We start from the raw sequence: 17,800 nt of genomic DNA on the forward strand, positions 1-17,800 counted from the left end.
AAACCCCTCTTGGACCAGAAGTTAAAAAAAACAAAAAAACAAATCAAACAGTCGGTTTCAATACAGCAATAATGGAGTAAAATAAGCCAGTCACTAATAAAAATTATATCTTCTGAATTTTAGCATGGTGTGATGTAATAAAATATCCTGTGTAAGATACTGTTACCAACTATGTCTAGATAACAGCATATACATACAGGAATGTTTAATCTTCCTCGGCCTTGATGCAGAAATTCCATCTGACTGTGATATCCCAGATATCAGTAGTCGTGTTTTGAATACTGATCTTATCTCAGAGAGAGGCACATGCAGTTTGTGTTCCTACTCACCGGTTAGTCACAGTTATTTCTATAGAGGTACGTTTATTCAGTTTTTACAGTTTATGCATTTTTGTATTATTCCTGGAGACTTAAAAATATAAAGAACTGCATGGCACTCTATAAAAACACAAGATAAACACAAAGATAAGAAAGATATGTTTATAAATAAGTATCTTTATTTTAATAGTCATGCAGAATACAGAAAAACCATGATTCAGCTTTTAGATGAGTATCTACTGCACCACAGGTTTCTAATCTCCCCAAACCCTTTACAATGTAAAAAGGTTAAGAAATTATTACAATTGTTCTTTTGTTCATTTTGATATAGCAAAATCTCCAACAAAATCTGTACAAAAGAACCCAAGGCAACCCTGCATGTCACTCAAATGACAGTGATACTTTATTTCATAACTAGCAAGCGACTACAGGAGATTGAATATTAGCAGGAGAGAAATTATGCATGCATTTATGCAGCACAATGAAAGGGATGCTACTTTCCCCTAAATAACATTTGCAATGCTAATCCTAAGCATTCCCACCTATGAAATTCACATATTTTGGTCAACTACACACAGACCGTTTAGCCTAAATACTTGCTAGTTATCTGAATAAGGTAGAAATGTCATCTCTTTGGGTGGTCTGGTCTGGATCTGCATGCTTGTTCAGAAGACTGGTCCTTTTTTAAATCACATTTTTCCACATATACACTAGAGAGTGTTTATTCCCCAGGTCAAACATGCAACAGTCGTCAATATAGATCATTTTGTTTCACCAGAACAAGCTAATTCTCTGAGCTAGTCTACTGTATATAGTAGGTGTACATGTTTGCGTCTGTTTTGTGCTTTTAGATTTATATTTATACAGTACAGAACGTTTGTGTGCATGTGGGTGTGTGTGTTTAAATCTTATTTTGCATGTGATTCATGATCAGGGGCTGAAGGTTCTCGTAGACTCATAGTCCAACGTACATTTGGGCTTGATACCTTTCGCGTTGTAGTAATCCACTACTTGGTTCGGGACTTCGGCCAGAACACTTTTAGCCAGAGCGGCTGGGGAGGCCTAGAAACACCGAGACAGACATGGAGAGATAGAGACGGGTCACAAATACACACACATCACCAACCAAGTGTGACTGCAAGAAGCTAGAATTTACTTTCAGGTCTGCTGCTGTCTGAGCTGTAGACTGCCGAGGCTGATGTGATCAGACAAGCTCATTTGACAACGTCATAACATCCTGTTGCTTGCATTCAAAGCTGCGTGTGTGGGTCTGTTGTTTATTAATACAGAAAACACTGTTTTCGTTGCTGAAAGTTATGTAAGCGTGGAGGGAAGTCTTCAGCTATTCAGCTAATGTCTACATAATTTGAGCATGAATAAATAAAGAGGCTAACATTTTACATGCAAATACAGTAAGTGGATGCGCATATAGGCCCCCTTTTCTTCACACTGCGCAACCCTCAAAATCCTCAAATCCAGAGCGTCTGTCGTACTCTGTCTCACATAATTCCCAGAGACAATGCTTCATCAATGTGCCCCCCCCCCCCCCTTCATTTCCACCCTCCTCCCTGCTCTCTTGGCTCCTATCTACCTGTTATCCCCCCCCTCTGCCTGTCACACAGCGGCTCTGTCCTGCTAATCCCCTCTGAAAAGAGACGGCAGAGCAGAAAATCACCTCTCCACCTCTGTCACATACTCCCCCGCTCCCTTTTGTCTTTAGCTCCAGTCTCTTGATGACCTCCCTCCACTACCACCGGCAGAGCTTCCCAGGGCCGGCCATGGTCTCCCCCTTAATTTCCTCTAGAGTTTGTCTCTTCCTTGCCTCCTTCTGTTTAGCTGGGACGTAATTGGTTGATTTCTGAACCTGTCACGAACCTGACAAACCATAACAGATCCGAAGAACAGAGCCAGTCAAGTGTGTGTGTTTGTGTGTGTGTTTGCGTGCGCGCACGTGTCTGTGGCGAGGAGAGAAAGGCAGAGACTTCACCATTACACCTCACTTAAAACACCAAAATGTTTAACTTTTTAAGTTGTGGGGTCCAAAATCTTGACGTCACCATGACTCCATAATTGTGTTTGGACCCCACAGATGCAGAAAAACAAGTACGCACATAAAAATCATCCGTACATGGCTGGTGTGATCTGACAAGCACTGCAAAGAAAAGTGAAGCCCACACACTTATAATTGTTGCCCTGAACAACAATCTGCCACCCCCCCGACATGCAAACAAACAGGAGCAAGTTCATTTTAAAAGTAATTCCCGTTTGAAGTCCGATACTCCAACAGCCTCGTTGTTAACGAGCTCAGTGTTTTGTCTTATCTATTGAGAAAACAGGATTTAGAAAGCTTTATTAAATCCTAAAATGATTTCAAAAAACCATTTATTATTTGCGTGTTTAATTTGCAGCCATTTGTGCATAATTGAGCATATCGGTTCATTTCAGGATTTAATTTATAAAATCTGGCCAAGATTTGTGATGTAATGCTTAGTTCCCAGACTACATTATATGTATTTATTTATATTTTACTATACTTTTCATTGGTGAAATATCACCGTGCCCGTTTTATCCACTTTGAGTGGAGTTGCTGTGACCTTGCTTCTATTTAGGCTGCCTATTTTTGGAGAGGGAGCCAGATTTTAATGTCAAACTGCGTCATAGTGTTGAGTTAGGCAACAGAAAAAAAGCCAAAAAGGAATATTAGTCTTGACATTAGCTGCACTTGAACGCAGCTCGTCTGTAAAAATGGTATGTTGAGCGACTTCCCTGTAGAATTAATCAGGTTGTCTTTGTCAGACCCATTAATCAAAGAGTTCTAATCTCTAGAGTCTCCCATTTCTTGCCCCTTGACCCCCCCCCCTGTCCCCACTGAAAAATGGCCACCCACGTGTTTGAAGTCCTTGAAAGGGACAAACTGAACGATGTCGCGGAGGACGGGCTCCCCCTTTGGCGAACGTAGGATCCCGTCATCCCCGTCTAAGATTTGCATGTCTGTGAAGTCGGCGTTTCCCACGCCGACGATGATGACAGACATGGGCAGGTGGGAGGCGTGCACGATGGCCTCGCGCGTGTCCGCCATGTCTGTGATGACGCCGTCCGTCAGGATCAGCAGGATGAAATATTCCTGTGGGACAGTGGAAGTTTTTTAAAAACAAGGACAGAACATGTGTGATGAATCCGATGGTTTAAAAGTAGCTTCTTTTGGGAACTAATTTGAATAAAACTCTAATCCACTAAAGAGCCAGAGGAGAAATTAAGGTAGGGCAGAATTTGCACTCTGCCACGCATGACTAGACGGAATTTAATTAATATCAATAAGCACAGCAACCTTTTAACAGCTGGCCACCGTTTCTTTTTTATCTTTTACCTCCTCTGATATCTCAGTTGGATTAGACTTCACTAGCGTCCTTTGCCTCAAACGCGGGCAACATGCTCATTCTCTCTCACCATGGCCTCTTTGGTGTGCATCTCCTCGGACGCAGACGAAGCCACTTTCTGGATGATCGGGGCGATGTTGGTGGGCCCGTACAGCTGGATCTTGGGCAGGCAATTCTGGTAGGCTTCCACCACCCCCTGGATCCCTGCACACACACACACACACACACACACACACACACACACGCACGCGCGCACACACACACACACACACACACACACACACACACACACACACACACACACACACACACACACATTCTCGCATTGCTAACCTTCGCAGACGTAACTCATTACTCACCTCCCTACCCTAACCATCCCAACTACCCCCCCAACCCCACCAAAACTACCCTAACAATTCTAATTCAAACCATGAAACCATCTGTCCAACCTCAAATAGTCCTCCGAAGTATTCTGAGGACCCACTTTACAAGTAGAATTAGTATGTTGGTACGCAAACAAATACAATGACAAGTGATTGCTGCCTTTTCACCTCCTCATCTACTTTCTTGCACGCTGAGTTGACCGTGCTGTTTCAGAGTGCTTTGCTAGCTCAAGTACCTGCTAAAATAAAACGCCTCAAACTCTGCATGTGAATCCCCTCCAAGGTGACTGGACGGTTGTTGTTTTTCGGGGGTTTATTTTTGCATTCACATACTGTCCCTTCAAGCGCGGGCCGAGGCACGCGTGTGCACACCTTCACAGCGGGAGCATTGATATGTGAGGATAAGAGCATGGAAGCCTATTTCACAGATACAGATTAGTGTTGTTTGTCTTTTAGAAGCGGAAATACTTCCTGCAGTGCAGCCACTGTGTATGAGTGTGTGTGAGGAAGAAAAGAGATGTGTGTGTGTGTGTGGGGGGGGGGGGCAGCAAGGAAGAAATATGTTGAGAGGTCCATGCAGTGCTGATACTGGAGAACCATGTCAGGGCTGTGATGTATGGACATGACGCCGTCTGTAAATGGAAACGTGTGTGTTGGTCTGATAGCTCACCGGCACATTCGGGGTTGTCTTCGTCAAAGTTCACAGCGAAATCGTGAGACACCTTCACGCGGGACAAGACAACAGAAAATCCATTACCAGCGCGTTAAAGCAGCCGCTCATCAAGCACGTTCCAACCGATCCGCAGGTTGACAGATGCATTTGCCTTTCATGTTGATCAAAGGCAAGCGGCGCACCGGACGCGCATGCACACATTCCAAATGTTCTACCTTGAAGTCAGGTGGTATCAGCGCTCCAAAACCAAAGGCGGGGAACATTTTATCACTGGGGGAAGAGAAAGAGAGGCATGACATTCACTGAAAAGGGGAGATATCAAGGACAAAGCTTTGGAATTGTCACATTAGAAATATTTGAGGAAGGTTTTCCCCGACAACCCTCCTCAGAGGAAATCTAGTGTGTGTGTGTGTGTGTGTGTGCGTGTGTGTGTGTGCGCTCGCAAATCAAGTGAATGCTTAGCTTGATGAATGTTGTGAAGGCTGTGCCAGTTTTCCTGGCACTGGAGCAAAGACAAGGGACAAAATTGGGATGGGGAGTCTAAAGGAAAACAACAAGCCACACTCCTCCTGGTGTAATCTTGAGATAAGTTAAGGTAACCTAATTTAGGGGCGGGTGATCTTCTCTAAGTTCAGCATCCAGCCGTGCCGACAACCCCATCAAGTGTCCTGCAGGGTGTCCAGCTCCTCCAGATGGTGCATTTATGGATGCAGTCATAACCAAGTTAGCTCCAGCCGGAGCCGGACAGCAGCAGGAAGCAGGGAGAGCTCCGACCTCCAGCCTGCCTCTCGTCCTCATCATCAAACCTGGAGTCGCTCTGAGATTCACTCTTTCAGTGGTAAACGATGATTGATGGATTCTACCTGTCGTAGTCTTGGCAGATCTCTCCCACAGCCACCAGCGCTTTGAGGTACTCGTTGGGCTGGTAGGGGTGGATGTAATGCAGGGAGCAGCTATTTCTGGGATCCCCGTTGGAGGCGGTGAAGTCTATTGCCACCTGAGATGGAGACGCGCACACACACGCATGAATGAGTGGACCGCGCCGATGCGATGACACGCTGCAGAAAGGGTTGAAGAGATAAGATCCAGAACCTACTGTGAACTGTATCTGGCAGCCCCCCATGATGTAATCCAGGAAGGAATACATTTTGATGATCTGCAATTGGAAATGCAGAGAGATGAGATTGGAGCTGGGAAAAAGGCGCGAGCAGCCGCAAACAGACACACAAGTGACTCTTTCGAACTTTGCCGACGAATCCATCTCTCGCCTTGTTAACTTTTTTGCAGTGGATTTGGCGCTCGTGACACACACACACGGCATAAGTAGCAGAGGATTAAAATAAATTCACTAACACCAAATTGTGCAGGGTATTTACAATTGGATTTAATACACTAAATAGACTCAAGTCTTGTTAAATTCTTGGCGTACTCCCAGCGGGATATGGCGTTAGCTCACCTTACAGTGGTTGAGAATCACCATGCCAGAGTTCCTGTAATTCTTCTTCTTTATCTGGTATTTCGGGTTGATGCATTCCCACTGAATCTGAGCAAACAGCCTCAGTTACTTCAACGTGCAGGTTCAGGCAGGTATGAAATTTTTATTACAATTCTAAAAAAAAAAAGCCCCAACATCTGTCCTTATAAACCTGAAGTTTACCCTATAAAATATCAATACTAGCTTCATGCTAACAAATGATGCTAAATGTAGCATTGTAAAATGAACATGTACTGAAAAAAATGTACAACTACGACCAGATTACTGCTGATTTTACTTCGTGTTTGTTGCGTTGATCTACTTTTAAATCTGTACGGCTGTTCTTACGAACCTGTTTGCCATCCTGCTCTGTTCTCACTTCTTTAAAGGTGGTTTGAAACTCCCCAATAAAATCGTGCTTTCCATTCGAGTCCCAGTCCCAGACTGTGCACTGCAACACACACACACACACACACACACACACACACACACACACGCGCATCTTCATTCAGTTAGAGCGCAGCTGCAACACTGTCATCTCGATGCGCACGCACTCATGCAAGGAAATGCCATGCTGAATGATTGATAAGGTGGTGTTGGTGGGGGGGCCATGGGGCAGTGAAATATTAATCTGAGAATGCTGAGAATGACGTAGTCGTGTGTGTGTGTGTGTGTGTGTGCGCCACTGTATGTGTCCATTGATGCCTGGTAGTTTGTCTCTCTCGAAGGAGCTGTGAGACAACGAATTATGGCCTCAATCTGATGGTCACTGGGTCCTGGGGGGAGGGGGGGGGGGGGGATTCATCACAATCAAATGTTGTTAGGATTTCAATAATGTGGAAACTAGGTGTGCACACTTAATAACACTCGATAACGCTGGGCAACGGGGACGAACCGTCATGCACGTCGGGGAAAGATCTTCCCAACCTTGTTGAAGATTTAGTAGTTGTGAATGAATAATTTTCCTCTTGAGCTCGGTGACCTTCCTGCACCACAATAACAATTACTAATCGGAACCCATCCACCAACTCTTGATTAAAAACAATGACCGGCGGTAATCCCCTTATTTCCTGTCCCCCACTTCACCACCGAGTGCCTGCGCCCGCCGGCGCGCACCGCCAGCCGCACGCTGCATTCTGGTCGATGCTGTCTCCCTGATGTGCTCGTGCGCGCGGCAGCAAATGCTTGTCTTCGCAGCCTCGTTTCCACTTTGCGTCGCCGAGAGCTGCGTGAGGGTGTAATGAAAAAAAAAAACAGAAGAAAAAGAAGAATCTTCGATTCGTTGGATGAATACTAACCGGCGGACAGAAGCAGGGGGAGGAACCTCTGTAGGGGAGGGGAAGGAACAAAAAAAGTAGGGAGTTGGAGAATCAGATAAGGAGACAGACGGACGGCGTCTGCAAGGGATGTTATGCATTTATGCATTGGTCAGCTAAGAGCCTCGTGAAAGGAAGTACTGGTGTGAATAGAAATCTCTGCCCTGCCATTTCTTACTCCCTCTCTTAGGCTCCACACAGGTAGCCCTGGAAACCACAGCTGATGGCTGGGACACACATTTCTATGTGCATGTGTACGCGCTCGTGCATGTGTGTGTGTGTGAGCCCTTTCTCCTGCTGTCAGGAGCCATGCGGAGTTAAGATGCCTTTGAATATTTAATGAGCAAGCTCATGTTTATTCATTAAAAAGAATAACTGTTGATCTGATGTGCACCACCTCTTACACACACACACCCACACACACACACGCATGCTTGCAGATGTATTGTGGTAAAGTGAGAGTTTAGTGTGACCACTGAGCACTCTCCGCTGGCCTCAGTAGCTTCGAGAAAAGAGCTCAGCTCCACGGAGAAGACGTGTTGGTGACGTGTTTCCTGCCGTGTTTCCACCACTCCGGATCCACACTCGGGTAATTTGCCTTTTTAAACGTGACCCGCCGACTCACCTTTAGCTCTCTGTCATGGTTGCCGCTGCAGAGAGTGTTCAAGGAAACTTTGAAGGATTTCCAAACGGGGCTGAGGTTGTTCATCACCGTCTACAACACACATGGCACAGGCATCACAGCTCTGGTTAATTACAGCCGCGGCGGCCGACGCATCATATGCGACGCGTCTGTCTGCAGGTGTAATTACCTCGGTTCTGTGCACGAGTGACTCCGTCCCGTCGTCGTTTACCCGGAATATCTCCAGGAAAGGATCGGATTTACTGAAAAAATCCTTCAGAGGGTGAGAAAACCTCACATTAAGCATTGGCTCGGGACTACCTTAGATAGCCATAAATGATTCACATAATAACAAAAACACATTTTCCTCATCTTCCCGTCTTCTACAATTTATCCACCCCTCCTCTGCGTTCATCCATCTTTCCCCAAAGGTCCAACTTGTTTGGATTAGTCATCCATGGCTGTGCCTGCGCACACGCGTGCATGCCAGTGTGTGTGTGTGTGTAAGCCGAAATTAATATAGTTATCTGTGTGTGGTGAGATAGGAGCTGAGTTATTGGGGAGGGGGCTGCCTATCTATCTAAGCAGGGCTCCCCTGATGCCAGATTGGGCTTGTACTGTGTCCTCTGTGTGAGCAAAGACCCCTCCAAGACACACACGCACACGCATGCACACACACTCATGTGTGACACATGTGTCTGAACAGTAATTGCACCAAAGAGGGAACTTTTACAAGAGTAAACAGCACACGCATGCACACACACTCCCTGACACATGTGTCTGAACAGTAATTGCACCAAAGAGGGAACTTTTACAAGAGTAAACAGCGGCAGCAATACCTTATCGTCCAGCTTCCTGGCACTGAAGGAGAGCTCAACGTAATCGTCGTTGCCAGACAACTCCTCCGCTGTTACCTGAAACAAGCAGAGAAGGGGGAAAAGATGACGCTGAGCACCTTCCCACGTGCGCGTCGTTGCTGCAGAGGTCTACCGGCGGCGACGGGAGACGCGTCATACCGTTATTGAGGATTTTCCGGCCGTGTTTCCCTGTTTGAGTAGAGCTTTGGTCAGTTTCCTCTGAGAGACGATCTGAAAGGAAGAGGAACATGTTTAGGGGCAAAACCTGCTGTAAATAGTCACACTAGTGCTGCATGTTCAAGGTAAAGCTGTTAATATGGATCCATGTCCCCGTTTTGGAAGGAGTCTGGCTGGGATCAATACGCTGATCCTTGGTTCTGATTTCTCTTTTGGGTCTTTGTCCGGCCTTCCAACAAGAACTAATTGTGAGACCCTTTCACTCAAAATGGCACTTAAACTCCCAGCAAAATAAAGGCAGCTGCTCAGAGAAGTGAGCTTTTTTGTAATTTGCTTAATTATTTTATACATGTATTCATTTGAGTTGCTGTTGTGGGGGAAAAGACGTCCACTGACATGTTTCCAATCATCCAATATATGTAACTGAATCTGTAGATATCTAATGGACACGTAGGAGCACGCCAGACTCAGCCGTCCCACATCCTCCCTGTTATCGAATCACTGGCTTGATCTGCTCAGCGTTTTTCACCTACTTCTGTTTCAGGATGCGTTGAAGCCACTTTGCAAGCGGACGCTCCGCCATACACGGATAGATGGAAGTGAGATCTGCCCAGCAAGGCATTGCGATTAAAATGCTTCGCGCCAGAGGCGACGGTTTGCACGGATGAAACGGTTTTGAATTAAAAATCAACAAGGCACAGTAAGAAAGTTCAAAAAGATTCCTTTCGGTTCCTTTTCCCCAACTTCAGAAAGTTTTTGTTCCCCCACTTGATATCAGCAGAAGTACACATTTAAATCCAATACATTATTAATACCAAATGTTTGTTGATATGCAGTAAACAGCGCAAAGGACTTTTTTTTCTCCCTCCCCAGCATCATTTGCAATCATTTGTAATTACGGTATTTCCTCGCCGCTAACAAATATTCCCGACTCGCTCCTGTTTTTAGCAGTTTTGAATCGCCGCCAGGTCCTGAAATGAATCCCTGACATAATAAAGCTTTTGTTCTCGCTGCTGGAGAAAGATTTGCCGCAAATGCTCTCTGGCAGAAAACACGCGAGCATGCTAACATAATTGCACACATGCCGTCTGTGACAATATTGCAGCCACAGATTTGCTGTTATATTCTTCCCTCCGGCTGCCTTTCCCAGTGGGGACACTAGTAACTAGGGAGAGGGTGTGTGTGAGTGCATGTGTGTGTGTTACTTTGCACAAATGCCAGTGAAAAAAAGCCGGCCATTTAGTAGCACGTTCCCCTACGAGCCTCTGGCGCTGTTGTGTTGCGCTGATACAACGCTGCCTTTTTCTTAACAACACGACAGGCGGCGGTGATGTTGTTGTTTAGAGGCAGACAACTGTTGTTGGAGTGTTATCCCCCTTCAGTAAACCTCCTCCCCGGCTGCCTCTCATCTCTCCCAGCTGCTGTAAATCCACTAGCTTTGTGTCGCTGATAGCGTCTGACAATAAGAAGTGCTTTTGGAGCCTCGGCCCGCTCTGCGTTCCCCGCGTTCCCCGCTACCGAGTGTGATTAATCTGCTCATTTCATGAAATCTGCAACTAACGTGCTCTGATTTGCTTTTGAGAATATTCCCGAGCTGTAATTGCACAAATAAATAAATAAATAAATAATTAAAAATCTTTAATCGCTGTTTGGGAAACAGACCAGGGGCAGGAACACCATTAAGGAAGGTCACATCTATTAGCATAAGCATATGTAAATGCTGGGAAAACAAAAGTCCCCTTTGAGCCTTATATAACCAGAGACTTAAGGGCAGCATCTGTCTTAGTGTAAACAAAGTGACAGTAAATTCGATCCTGAATTAAAATTCCATCCACGGCCGCAGTTGCTATCTTTGTTATCTTAAACTCGCTTTATCATAATTAATGGGAATATTATGTGAGCTGAGAGCGCTTTAGCAAAACAATAAACAGCAGTTGTTAATAGGCTAAACTGAAAGGTGACTGCATGGGTGTCCATTAACCTGCACAAGTTTTCCTCAGGAGAGAAAACACTCCCAAATTTAACCTCCTTGTTATTAAATTGGATTTGAAAGCAGAAACGTGGGTCAGCGGAAGAGTTCTTCCCCTCAGTTTGCAGGTGTGACTACAGCCATGGTTACCTGTCCCAAGGTGCACTCCATGGCCCCCAGGAAGTCGGCATCGCGGAGGCCGTTGTTCCCAGAGCTGATGTCGTGCAGTTCAAAGCGGAGCCTCTGGACCTCCTCAAAATAGTAGTCCACCAGGAAGATCTTGGAGAAGATCGGACCGCTGCTGCTGCGGATCACCTCTGTGCGGTCCACCTGCAAACGCACACACACACAGACGGGAGCAAATGATTGAAATAAAACACACTGCGATTGATTTAAACAAAGTAAATAGAGCGGTTCAAGGGTTCAACGTGCTCAATTCAGTTTTGGATCTGAAATTCCTGCTGGCCACGCGAGCAGGTCTGTTTTTAGAGTGCGGGCTTTGAGAGACAAGTCATCATTGGCTCCATTCACAAAGCACTTATCACACCTCTGAAGAGTCTGACCTCACTCCAGGATGAGAACCGGCGCTGAATAAGATAAATAAAACATTACAACCAAAGTGTACCCTCTCCCAACAGATGATTATCACCCACAATTGCCCACATGCAATTTATACTATTTATTTTTCCGAGTGGGTGCCCGCACGCACTCCGTCGGCTTCGGTCTGCGGCGTTCATTATCACGCAGTTTGATTGTGATTTATAGCCGCCATTACTGGCATCCCAACTCCCGCAGGAGAAACTCAAACAGCGGAGGTGGCGTTGGACGGGTTGTGTGTCGCCGGAGCTTTGTGTGCCGCCACAGAATTAGATAGAGTGGGACCTCTACTTACGCAATTAATTCGTTCCAGAAGTTGTTTCGTAACCTGAAAATTACGTAAGTAGAGACGCGTTTTCCATGTAAATGCCCTAATCCGTTCCAAGCCCCCAAAAATTCGGACATATTTTTTTTATAAATCATAAAAATGCATCAAAACATGTAACAACCAGTTACAATAAAGAGGCCTTCTTTCCCATTTCGATACCATCACTTTGGAGAAGTCTCGGGCACGTGATGCTCACATTAAGGGCATAAATACTCACTTAAGAGCATTCAAAGTGCTTGTGACACCATGGGCTCTTATGGGTTCCAATAATCTGTCTATACGGATGCAGGAAAATAGTTTTTGATGTATCGTTCCACTGAGGGACAAAGTTTAAACATTTCATGCAGGCCCATTGTCACTTTGCATTGATTATGAAGCTCTGAAGACTCAGAGCTCAGCTCAGCAGCAATTACCTCAATTACCCAACCGCACTGCATTGTTGACGCTTCTCAACATGAAAATCAAGAGTATGGATTTTTCCTAATAGTACATTTTGCACAAGATGCGTAAACAAGTGTTTATAGTTGCAACATCGATCCTTTGCCTTTTCTTTCTCCTCTAACTGGTTGAAAGCAGGAAGAAAGCAAAAGTAAACACCAAATCCCCTGTCCTCCAGACAATGTTCAACAACAACTGACTTCTTTTTGTTCCTCTTTATTTGTCTCCTTTCACACACACACAAAGGCGTGTGCTTATTATCATGCCCAGACCCTTCAGCAGGATGAATACAAGCAATTGTTGCGCTACTCAGTTCCTCAATGGCGCAACTTGATAGGCAGCGATAACATTTGTCCATTCCTTCACTCAAAAAAAGGTGAAGCTCACAGCCTCACAATTAAAGACATGGGTGTGTGTGTGTGTGTGTGAGATGAGCTGAATTCTTACAAAGTTCAGTTAGTCCATCTGCCACCCATTTTTGATAGCAGCAGATTCTATCTGGAACCCCCGAGGGAACATTTGGAGTCCAGAAAATTGGAGGATGTGTTGAATGCGTTCCTGGTTTTTTCCTCCCTTCAATATTTATCTTTCATTTTTCCAGGTCTGAGCATCCATTCTGGGAAGATCCTCATCCAGACTTTAGAGTTTGGACAGCCAGCGGTTTCAATGCGCCCGTGGCATCAAGCAGCCAAACAACGGGCTTCCTCTCATCCTCCGTTTCAAGCAGCATCTGTAATTCAGATGCGCCGTTCACACCCGGTGATTAAGAGTGAGAGGCTTTCTGTCACAATCAGAGCTCAGCACCACGACGCAGCGCTTTGATTGAACACAATCATTTAGCCAAACATGAATCTAATGACACACTCGGATAATTTCAAAGAACTGTCGGCGGCGGCACCTGAAGAGCAAACACGGTCCTTCTGGTCTAATTGGCAATTCAGTTCAGCGCCGGAAATTCGAGACAATAATGTTGGAGAGCGTCACCGGCGACGGTTGTCATTTCAAAAATACCACGTTAGTAAATAGAAAACACTCCACGGCTGCAATATTGCGCCCTCGACTGTAACAGATGCTCTGTCAGTAAAGTAGTGTCTCGGCGAGTGGGTGTCTGTGATGCTGAATAAAGGAGGCCACCGTACCTCGAACCACTGCCCGTGCGACTGCATCTTCAGCACCACGCACGGGTCGGGCTTGGAGAGGGCGTCGCGGTCGGAGATTCCCCGGCAGGCCACTCTCAGCTCCACTTTGGTCAGGCACGGGGAGCTGATGAAGCCCAACGTGGCCTCCGCAGACTCGTAGATGTTGCTCATGCTGAACACACACTTGGAGGGGGTGGGGGTGGGAGCTGAAACGGGAGAAGGTTGGGTGCAACACGGGCAGTCAGATTAACAGAGCAAAGCACCGCAGCACGTTTAAAACGCCGCTCGCCTTCGCTCGGGCTGATGCAGTGGCCCTGAGTAAGCACACACACTGTAGCTGCTCAAGGTCAGGACTCCGGAGCCATCGAATATCAGAGCAGGTCTCAGGATACACACAGCTGCAGAGCTCCTGCAGGACATGCACACACACCATCCACTTGGGCCACGCACACACGCTGCAGGCACACGTTTTCCCACGCAAAGGTTGAAATGCACACAGTGCAGATTTATTTCGCAGGTTTGGCCTCAGGTTTCAGGAGGATATGGTGTCCAGATTCCTTAAATAGAACGCTATCAAGCAACTAATCAGTGTGACACGGACAATTTCCCCATCATAATGTGAGCTGAACCGTCAAAAAGTCAGTTTGACGCGTTGCCACAACAACGGCCGGAAGCACCTGCCGTGTCTTGTTTGTCCCACAGCAAAGACGTGTAATTCTTTCAAAAACCTCATCAGACTTTATTCCGTGTGTTGGCGGTGAACATCTCCCAGCACAGTATCAAGTATGCAAGGAAATTAGCGATAGCGCTCATTATCTAAAAGGTCTGACACGTTCACTAGACACGCACAAAGGGTTCTTTTTTTATTTATTTTTTCCCGAGGATGCCCCTTAATTAGACACGTCAGGATTGTCTTGTGTGCAGGCACCCAAGGGTGTGCTATCAGGCACTGACACTATTTTTCGATGGTAAATGGGCCAACTCCACCCATTTTTCAACTAAAAAGGTGTAAAGGAGCGTTAAAAAAAATGAGGAACAGCAGCATTAAACATCCTGATCTCCATCTGGCCTCAAGGAAGAAACCCTTTTTATTTTATGGAAGACCTGAGGCAAGATCGACACTTATGGCTCTACTCTGTTACAACTCTCCCAAAGATTGCATTTTGGTATGCAGTTTAATTTTAATTGGCTATTTGTTGCAATAAAATGAGGCGGATATGATGATTGACAGGCAAGCACTGCTGTTGGACGTGTGGTCACTCCCATGGGTGGGCAGAACGAGCCGCTTCATTGGCTTCATTTGGTTCACAGGGGGAAAGTGGCAAGGCGTCATCCTTTCTGATTTATACCAATGTAATAACAGTGACATGATGGTGTCTAATATTAACACACATGGAAGCTGAAAATACGCAAGTAAACATATAAATCCAGCTGGACTTTTTCAGTCATCTAGGCTAACGGCATATTTAGGCTGACACGCCATCGGTCAAAAATGGAATCATCACTGGGAAATGAAGGAATGGAGACGGTTTTTTTAACCGGGCGAACATGCAATGGAGACACAGTATTCTATAAAGGATGCATCTGAAATGGTATGGATCCAACCACGTAGCTAATTCTGAAACTGGAGAAGTCCAGTTGGGCCAAACTCAAAGACAATAGCCGCACCGATGGGCTGCATGGTACAAACTGAATATTAATTCAACGGTCTGGCAGAACCATCCTTAGGGAACGAAAGCTCTTGGAACTGGGTCTGACACTGACCTGAATGTCTCTCTCTCTCTCTGTCTGTCCTCCATAATTCATGTTCTATGTCGATGTGTGGGGATTATTTTTAGCTAAGCACTCTGAACTGTATAGTGAACTGGGCAGGGACACGGTGGCAGGAGTGTGTAGGTGGGTTCTCCGTAGCTCCCCCGTCCCCCCGCATGTGTGTAAAAGCAGCAGATGCATGTCTGTTCTGCTTGACAGCAGACGGTGACACTGACAGAAGACGTGGCCGATTTTTTTCCCAGCTCGCACATCAGAGTCGGCGCGGTGTCACATGCGATGCACATTTTCAAGGGTTGACAAAGAAATTTCATGTCACACTTCAACAGAGGCTCCCATGGGAGAAGGAAAAATGTTCTCCAGCACCCCCCACATTTTTCAGACAGACAACTGTACCCCCACGGGGGAGGAGGATGGTCGAATGGAGGTATGGAAGGTAAATAAATCAGAAAAGAACATTTTTTCCCAAGGTCCTGCTGGTGAAGTCTGTTTATAAAACAGCGACAAGGACAAAACATCGGCACACTGGAGCTCTCTGAAAGGTGCAGGTAAACTAAAGTAACCAACGCTAAAGCATCTCAGGAACCCAAGGCTCCTCGCCGCCAGCTCTCATTGTCCACGCCGCCACAATCAGTCGCTGCAGAGTTTGATTGCCGTGACCCTTGACTCTGTTGACACGTGCGTGATTGACAGCTGTGACGCTAATGGAGCCCGCAGAAGGTCTAAGACCCTCAAGTACGCTGCAATCGGCTGCTCCACTATTGATTAGAAGGGGAGCAGCGTCTTCGGAGTGGCTGCCAGATCTAAACTATGCAGCATGTTTGGATCCGGCTACATGCTTAGCCGGATCAGAGGGACGAAGGTGTCAGAAGTGAAGCAGCCTGGTGTTGCGAAAAACTCTGTTATTAGAGCTGACAGAAGGAGGGAGAGAGGTGAGGAAGAGGGGGAGGATTAGAGAGATGGAATGAGAGAGAGGGGTGGGGTGGGTGGGGGGCAGCGAAAGCCAGGCAAGTGAGGGATAATGAAGCAGAGGTGCAAGAGGGAAGGAAATAGATCTGCCCATGTCAGAGGGCTTATCTTGTCTTACAGCACTCCAACAGAATGCAATTAAAGCAGAAGCTTTCCAGGAATTTATCATTCCATTCCTCAAGTCCCCGGGAATTTCATTAAATGTGATAGTTATGCCCGTCACCATTCAGCAGGACATTAGAAACGAACCAATAAAGTGGCGCAAACATTAATTGCGGCGACGGAGACACAGCAGGACGTAAACATCGGATGACGCGATTTACATTAATAGCACAATAAAGAAAAGATCCGGAATGGCCAGTGCAGCTCTGCACGATCCGGGCTGCTCCATCCTTCCTGCCTGGGGGAGCAAACTCACCTCAAGGACCTGGAGAAAAGATTCGAGCGGAGCCGAGCAACTTCGCCGCCGTTCACTTGACAATTACGGACACCTCGGAGCCCCCGGACCCATCTCCCTCTCCTCACCCTCTTTGTCTTTATCTTTCCCACCAGTTGTCTACACCGCAGAGCTCCACTGGTTTCTCTTTTTTTCTTCTTTTCGCTGACTGCCACACGGCGAGGATGCGCTCCGTGCGCCTGGGTTGACTCCGGGTGAACGATGGGGAGGATGAGGCGGGAGGTGTGAGAGGAGGAGGAGGTGGTGGTGGAGGAGGAGGAGGAGGCGGTGGGTGCGCCACTTAACTAGAGTTTGTCATCCTGCTGAGTCCACCGGGGCCCGTGTAGACGGCGCAGGGACCCAGCGGGCCACTCACCGCGGCGCGTCAGCGCCACCTCGTGGCAGACGTGGCGAAAAGCCGCATAAATACCCTGATTTTCTGCTTCTCTGCATTGATAGGCTCCGATGCGCCCCGGTGGTTTTGTAATGCACGATGACCGCACACCTGAGACCGGCTGGCAGGTAATTTAAAGTTCACGTCGCTCCCCGGCTTCATTGGTTGAGAGCAGTTTAAAGTTTGTTTTTGAAGTTTGGGTTTATTCTGCCAATCACCGCCTACTGCCTCGATTACTTTTGTACTGTTCATATGTTTTTCTAAATCATTTTGGGACAGGTGAGCCACAATTACTTCCGCAGTGTTATTATGGGCTGTCCAAACCTTCCTTCTACTCCCTTCTGTAAATGATTAAGTCATTTTCAACACCCAAATCCTCCATGGGGTTACAGCTTCATCCTGATTAGGCCAGTTGCCATATAATTCACAAATCAAAGGATTGATTCAAGAGTCAACAGTTCCAAGAGGACACACACACACATATATATGGATATATATATATATCAAGATTAAATGCCCGAAATGGTTTAAGCTTTTTCGAAAGCCCCTTTAATCGGATCATTT

The 17,800-nt window shown here is 46.3% G+C and overlaps 1 protein-coding gene across 2 annotated transcripts; it reads right to left on the bottom strand.

Moving 5' to 3' along the window:
* Positions 1–480: 480 nt before the first annotated feature.
* Positions 481–17,151, bottom strand: cpne4b (copine IVb). Of its 2 annotated transcripts, none has more exons than XM_029845542.1 (16): positions 16,932–17,151; positions 13,668–13,873; positions 11,316–11,495; positions 9,179–9,250; positions 9,002–9,076; positions 8,353–8,436; positions 8,166–8,255; positions 6,577–6,675; positions 6,207–6,293; positions 5,847–5,906; positions 5,614–5,747; positions 4,966–5,020; positions 4,748–4,799; positions 3,765–3,898; positions 3,205–3,441; positions 481–1,379 (listed from the first exon to the last, which is right to left on the bottom strand). In XM_029845542.1, exons 2-16 carry the CDS (start codon positions 13,836–13,838, stop codon positions 1,248–1,250), a joined length of 1,662 nt encoding a protein of 553 aa, XP_029701402.1. In that variant the 5' UTR covers positions 13,839–13,873; positions 16,932–17,151; the 3' UTR covers positions 481–1,247. The 2 variants fall into 2 exon arrangements, with proteins under 2 accessions (XP_029701402.1, XP_029701401.1); XM_029845541.1 differs by having other exon boundaries at positions 16,825–17,149.
* Positions 17,152–17,800: the final 649 nt, after the last annotated feature.

Source organism: Takifugu rubripes, chromosome 12 (assembly GCF_901000725.2).
Source record: "Takifugu rubripes chromosome 12, fTakRub1.2, whole genome shotgun sequence".
Lineage (NCBI taxonomy): Eukaryota > Metazoa > Chordata > Actinopteri > Tetraodontiformes > Tetraodontidae > Takifugu > Takifugu rubripes.